The following is a 7,903-nucleotide window of genomic DNA, read 5'->3' on the forward strand; positions in this document are numbered from 1 at the left end:
AGACTAGACTATAGACTAGACTATAGACTAGACTATAGACTAGACTATAGACTAGACTATAGACTAGACTATAGACTAGACTATAGACTAGACTATAGACCACACTATGGACTAAACTATAGACTAGACTATAGACTACACTATAAACTACACTATAGACTAGACTGTAGACTACATTATAGACTAGACTATAGACTAGACAGTAGACTAGACTATAGACTTGACTATAGACTAGACAGTAGATGAAACTTTAAACTAGACTAAACTATAGACTAGACAAGAGACTAGACTATAGACTGGACTTAAGACTATAGACTATACTACAGACTAGAGTACACACTAGACTTTAGACTTAACTATAGATTAGACTAAAGGCTAGATTAGACTATAGACTAAACTAAGACTAGACTATAGACCAGACTATAAAGTATACTATTGACTAGATTATGTACTATACTATACACTAGAATAAAATCTAGACTATAGACTAAACAATAGACTAGACAATGGATTAGACTATAGACTAGATTATAGACCAGACTATTGACTACACTTTAGACTATGCTGTAGACTAGACTTTAGACTATAGTGTAGACTAGACTATAAACTAGATTATAGACTTTAGAACAGTGTAGAATATAGACTAGACTATAGGCTACACTATAAGATAGACTAGTCAATATTTACTATAGGAAATTAAGGAAAAATAAGTAAAATAAACAAAATTTACCAATTATAATTTTAAAATGAAAAATAAATATTTTTAAAATTACTGACCCATTTAGACATTAATATGTGGTCACTTGTGGTAAATTGTTACTTTTACAGATTTTATTTTTTTGTTCACATTTTATTTACGATTCATAATTGAATTCTAATTTAAGCTGATGTCTGCACTTTTCCTACACTTATACATAACATACAAATTTACAAATATCTTTTACGACTATTTCTTATAGATTTTAACTTATTTTATGATCCATTAAATTCAAGCATTAAATTTACAACTTGATGGATTTTCTTATCACAAGGACATTTTAATAATAAAAAAACGAATACAAATACAAAACAAGAGAGAGAGAGAGAAACATCAATAACATAAAATATTGTTGTGCTGTGGTCCCATTAAAAAAATGAACGTAAAATAAAAGATTAATTTAAAAGATATTTTCTTGATTTGTTTGAGAGAATAAAAAACAACATTTACTAGCAGCTACCAACCAGTTTTAATGTGAAATACCTATTGAGGGAACAATGAAAAAAAAAAAAAAAAAAGATTTATTGTTGAAAATTAAAGTTGCATTAAGCAGGTATTCAGATTTAAATTCGAAACTAACTTAAGTTTAGTTACTAAACGATTTTCAACAAAGAGAAGTATGGTTTTTAATGAGACACATTAAACTGTAGTTAAGGCAATTTATTAATTTCTAATAATACATTAATCAATCAAAACCAAACTGGAGTTAATTTTACAATTATTTAATTTTTAAATATTTTTTTCAAAATATTTCCATCACATTGAATTGTTTTTATATCAAATTAAGGCAAATATTGTTTTAAAATATTTAAATAGATTTTTAATGGAATTATTTATTTGCTTGTGTTATATATTTATTTATTTATTTTTTGTTCTCTTTAAAACATTTTATAAAATTGTTGCATGACTTCATTTGATGGTTTGAAGTATTAATTGAAATGAAATGTACTTAAACTATTTATAAATAAATCAATAATTAATATATTTTCATTTTATTATGAAGGGAAGAGTAAAAACTACTTTCCATGATGTATTAAAAAAGTCAGTACAAATTTGATAGAATTGATTTGTAAAGAATCTTCTGGTAGGAACAATAAGTAAAAAAGTCTAATTTTAACTCTGGAACTGAACTAGAACTGAACTAGAACTGAACTAGAACTGAACTAGAACTGAACTAGAACTGAACTAGAACTGAACTAGAACTGAACTAGAACTGAACTAGAACTGAACTAGAACTGAACTAGAACTGAACTAGAACTGAACTAGAACTGAACTAGAACTGAACTAGAACTGAACTAGAACTGAACTAGAACTGAACTAGAACTAAAATAGAACTGAAAAAGATCTGAACAAGTTTGAGAAGCATAACTTCCGTCGGTGAGAAATTGTTTAAAGAAAAAGCAGAAGGTACCTTTTAATATCCGTTAAAGTACAAAAACAAAATGTCGCTTTGTTATGGAACATTAACAACGTACATTTTGTAGAAGTAAAAGTACCCTCCGGGCTCCACACGCTTAATTTCATGTTTAAAGGTTCAATATAGTAAGAATTTATTTAGTACCTTTTGAAGTTCAAAAAGTACCTTTTACAGACTTGCACTTAATACGGTCTTAGCATTCTTAATTTCATGTTTTTAGCTTCAATATTAGAGAAAATTCCAAATGTTCCTTTTAAAGAACGAAAAATTACCAAATTGTCCCCTTTTTTTGGTAGTTACTTACTCCGGTCTCACAAATATGCACCAAAGACACCAATTGTAGATTTACACTTAATCAAGACTCTACATGCTTAATTTCATGTTTTTAGGTTCAATATTATGGAAAATTCAAAAAGTACCTTTTGAAAAAGTACGCTTATAGATTTACACTTAATCAAGACTCTACATGCTTAATTTCATGTTTTTATGTTCAATATTATGGAAAATTCAAAAAGTACCTTTTGAAAAAGTACTCTTATAGATTTACACTTAACTCATTCTTTACATGTTTAATTTCATGTTTCTAGGTTCAATAATAGATAAAATTCGGTAAGTTCATCTTTAAGAACGAAAAGGTACCAAAGAAAGAGAACTTTCTAGGTTTATTAATATAAAAAACTTAAAAAAGTACTTTTTAAGAAAAGAAAAAAGTACCAAGAAGTACTTTTTTAGAAAATTAAAAGAAGTTCCTTTTCAAGATCTAAAAATTACCAAAAATTACTATTTTATAACATCATATGTATTCCGGACGTAGATTTCATATTTCTAGGTTCAATATTAGAGAAAGTTCAGAAAACCCAAAGTGTGGCATTAAGTTGTCAAAACAGAGTCCCTTCGACTCTACTTGACTTTTCGCATACAGCGAACTACAATAAGGATTAAATACTTGTGTTAATATATATATAAAATATATGTAAATAAAATTCAATCAAATTAAGGACTCACCCGTTAGCATCAAAATTTTTGGATGATTTGTGAATGTTGTTGTTATACAGACTCTTCAACATGCTACCTTAAGATTATCTTCCTTTAATTTTGGAAAAATATAATTAATTTTATTTACTTTTATTATTACATATTAACTTTTAATTTAGGACTTTTAAACTTTTTAAAAAAAACAACAAAACAGAATTTCTTTACATTTTTACACACCCTATTCTTTATTTATTTCCTTTTTAACTTTTTCTTTGCATTTTTTTACTTGTTGCTTGCCCCAACGAATGGCCAAACTAAAGCAACACAACGACCGCCTCTAATTTGTATGAAATTTCAAACAAACTTCTAACACATTTTCACCAATTTACTCAACACTTTACAACAACATTTTTACACACAATTACTAAAAAACATTTAAATTATATTTTTATGTAAAAATATTTTAATTTTCTTTATTTTCTATTGAGATTTTTTAATTATTAATAGACACTTATTATTAAACCACCAAACACTTGTAAAATTTCCCAAAAACTAAAAGGCAACACAACAGCGTCGTTCTCATCATTATAATTGTAGTAGTATTAGTATTTGGTTAGAGAAAATCGGTGGGAGATTTTTATAATGCGTAATGGAGTTAAATGAAATAAATAAACAAGATGTTTGGCAATTCGTTGAACATTTTTAACTGTCAGTAATTTTGTATGCATTTTGACAGTTATAGTATACCTTAGCCCATATATAAAAAAGTAATACATGGCGATTAACTAAACACTTGGCTAAATACATTGATATTTGCGCCTAAAAGTTGCAAAGATTTGGGACTTTTTTATGTCAATAGTGGAAATGGGATATTTAATGAGATAATGACAAAGAGGGTCAAATTAAATGTTGTTAAAAAAATTTGTAATGGGAACATATCTCACATTTACTACAAAATGGCATAACTCTAAATAAGTCCAGATGCTCAACTTAACATTTTAATGACAGTTATGAGCTATATGACTAGATTATAAATTAAACTAGACTACTAGTTTTTGGATTAGGATTAGGCAATAGACTAGACTATAGTATAAGTTCTAGACTATACTTGACTAGAGACTAGACAAAAGACTAGACAATAGACTAGACTTTACAATAGACTATAGTCTAGACTAGACTATAGACTTGACCTCTAAACTAGACTATAGGTTAGACTGTAGACTAGACTAAAGACTTGACTATAGACTAGACAATAGACTAGAATATAGACTAGACAATAGACTAGAATATAGACTAGACAATAGACTAGACTATAGACTATACTATAGTCTAGTCTAGACTATAGACTAGACCTATAAATTAGACTATAGACAAGACCTCTAAACTAGACTATAGACTAGACCTCTAAACTAGACTATAGACTAGACTTCTAAACTAGACTATAGACTAGGCCTCTAAACTAGACTATAGACTTGACTATAGTCTAGACTATAGACTAGACAATAGACTAGACTATAGACTAGACAATAGACTTGACTATAGACTAGACTATAGAGTAGACAATAGACTAGACTATAGAATAGACTATAGAGTAGACTATAGACAAAACTATAGACTAGACTGTAGACTAGACTAAACTACAGACTAGACTATAGACTAGACTATAGACTAGACTATAGACTAGACTACAGACTAGACTATAGACTAGACTATAGACTAGACTATAGACTAGACTATAGCCTAGAATATAGACTAGACTATAGACTAGACTATAGACTAGACTATAGATTAGACTATAGACTAGACTATAGACTAGACTATAGACTAGACTACAGACTAGACTATAGACTAGACTATAGACTAGACTATAGACTAGACTATAGACTAGACTATAGACTAGACTATAGACTAGACTATAGACTAGACTAGACTATAGACTAGACTATAGACTAGACTATAGACTAGACTTTAGACTAGACTATAGACTAGACTATAGACTAGACTATTGACTAGACTATAGACTAGACTATAGACTAGACTATAGACTAGACTATAGACTAGACTATTGACTAGACTATAGACTAGACTATAGACTAGACTATAGACTAGACTATAGACTAGACTATTGACTAGACTATAGACTAGACTATTGACTAGACTATTGACTAGACTATAGACTAGACTGTAGACTAGACTATTCACTAGACTATAGACTAGACTATTGACTAGACTATAGACTAGACTATAGACTAGACTATAGACTAGACTATTGACTAGACTATAGACTAGACTATAAACTAGACTATATACTAGATTATAGACTAGACTATAGACTAGACTATTGGATAGACTAGACTATTGAATAGACTATAGACTGGACTATAGACAAGATTATAAACTAGACTATAGACTAGATTATGAACTAGACTATAGAATAGATTACAAACTAAACTATTGATTAGACTATGGACTCAACAAACATTTCATAAAATATCTTTTCTTTTAATAGAAAACTAACTTGTTTTGTTTTCTCTTCTTTCAGATCGCAATGATCCGGGGCGTTTTTTCGGCGATGGCGTGCAATTCAAAGCCAAACTTATTGGCATTTTGGAGGTGGGCGAGGCACGTGGCGATCGCATGTGTCAAGAGGCCTTACAAGATCTAAAAATGGCTATACGAGCAGCCGGTGAACACAAGCAACGCATAACCATACATGTAACCATTGATGGTTTACGACTGAGAGATGAGAAAACCGGTGATTCTCTATATCATCATCCTGTACATAAGATCTCATTTATAGCACAAGATATGACAGATTCGCGTGCATTTGGTTATATCTTTGGGTCACCTGATAGTGGCCATCGTTTCTTTGGCATAAAAACTGATAAGGCTGCTTCACAAGTGGTGCTAGCAATGCGTGATCTTTTCCAGGTAGTATTTGAATTGAAGAAAAAAGAAATTGAATTGGCCCGTCAACAGATACAATCGAAATCGTTGCATCACCATGATACACAACATCAGTTGTCCTCACTATCGTCACTGAAGAGTGCAGCAGCCGGAACAGGGGGACAAAATGATTTATCGGCTTTAGGAGGTTCAACAACATCGGCTGCTACACTTAGCATGTTGAATACCATGGTTAGTAGTTCAACAAATACACCAAATACCAGTCGTTTGGGTGTTAATTTGGATTCTAAGGGAGCTTCCAAAGAGGTGAAGCTGTTGTTTTTATATAATTTTATAATTAATTTTATTTTACAAATGTTTTTTTATTTTATTGTAGATTTCTCCCGAATCGGTGGCTGATTTGGTTGACTTAGAACAAGAGCTTAGTTCTTTGCAAAGAGGTATTACACAAATGGAACGTATTACACCAAATGATGCTCATACAACACAAACATCCTCATTGACCTCTAACGCTGCTAAAACCAGCACTGCTATAGGTGGTAGTGGTGGTGGTGCTGGCGGTAGTGATGATCCTTTTGGTGATTCCTTTACTAGCTTTCCGGTATATAATCAAGCTTTTGCTATAATATTAGAATCCTTATTAATGCCTGTTTATCCCTGTAGACCTTACCACCTCCCGAGCCGGGACGTTTGCGTAGTAAAACTACCACTAAACCTAATGACATAAACATCACAAACATACCTACCACCACAGCTGGTAATTCCTCTTTACTTTCACCTACTGCTACGCAATCACGTCTAACACCCGTCTCTGCTGGTCTTACTACGACAACAGTTAATTTACAGCCCCTAGACGATGATGACGACCATTGGCTACGTGAACTAGATGCCCACAGTGACGTCTTTGATACCTCAAAAACAGTAGTGCCCGGATTAATGGGCATGCCGCCTTTAGCCAGTACTTTATCTAGTGCCGTACCTCTGGCTTCACGTGCTCCTCTGGCCGCCCGAGAATCATCCGATACACCACCCAATCATATTTATGAGACAGTATCTTGTTCCGCCAATAACGTGCCAAACGATATGGCCGAACTTTCAAGTATTAGCAATAATGTAACCAACAACAATGCAGCTGAAATAAACAACACAAATAATTTAGCCAATAGTTCTAGTCTCTCCGATATATTTCAAACGGCTGCTGCAGAGTCAGCACAAAATTCTAAACTGGATATTAAATCGGGTAAGTTGTTAAGTTATGTTGTTGCATTTGTTGTGTTCTATTAACGGCATTTCGTTAAAGTTATATTGAATTTAAGTAGTTATTTAAGTTGAGTGTTGTTTTTTTTATGTTTTCACTAACCCAATTAACAACCACATACACTAACAATAACAAACAATCCAACAATCTTTTACCAATCATGTTATTTTTATCTTTTCAACTGCTTTTTGTGTTTATTATAATTGTATAATTTTTTCGATAATTTCAGTTTTCAATAACTAATCAAATAATGTATGTACATAGATTTTAACGAATTGTAATACTATAAGGATAATGTACATACAGTTGTATTATCTCAGACCATAAGTTTAAATAGAACCAGTTGTGAAGATGTGTTCAGTTGCTGCTCTGTATTAGTTCGAATTAATTATCACTTCGACTGTACATGTTTTATATTTCAAGATGCTTTAAATTTGAGAAATATTTCATAACGATAAATATTTGGAGAATTAAAGCACTATATACTATAGACTAGACTATATACTAGACTATAGACTAGACTATAGACTAGACTATAGACTAGACTATAGACTAGACTATAGACTAGACTATAGACTAGACTATAGAC

The 7,903-nt window shown here is 31.0% G+C and overlaps 1 protein-coding gene across 1 annotated transcript in view; it reads left to right on the forward strand.

Moving 5' to 3' along the window:
• Positions 1-7,903, forward strand: part of LOC111681115 (protein disabled) — a 40,010-nt gene that overhangs the window by 20,379 nt on the left and 11,728 nt on the right. The window contains exons 3-5 of the mRNA XM_046952503.1: positions 5,692-6,362; positions 6,433-6,657; positions 6,720-7,313. Of these exons, the coding sequence (XP_046808459.1) occupies positions 5,692-6,362; positions 6,433-6,657; positions 6,720-7,313 (1,490 nt within the window). The remainder of the gene's footprint in view (positions 1-5,691; positions 6,363-6,432; positions 6,658-6,719; positions 7,314-7,903) is intronic.

This window comes from Lucilia cuprina, chromosome 5 (genome assembly GCF_022045245.1).
Source record: "Lucilia cuprina isolate Lc7/37 chromosome 5, ASM2204524v1, whole genome shotgun sequence".
In the NCBI taxonomy this organism is placed as follows: Eukaryota; Metazoa; Arthropoda; class Insecta; order Diptera; family Calliphoridae; genus Lucilia; species Lucilia cuprina.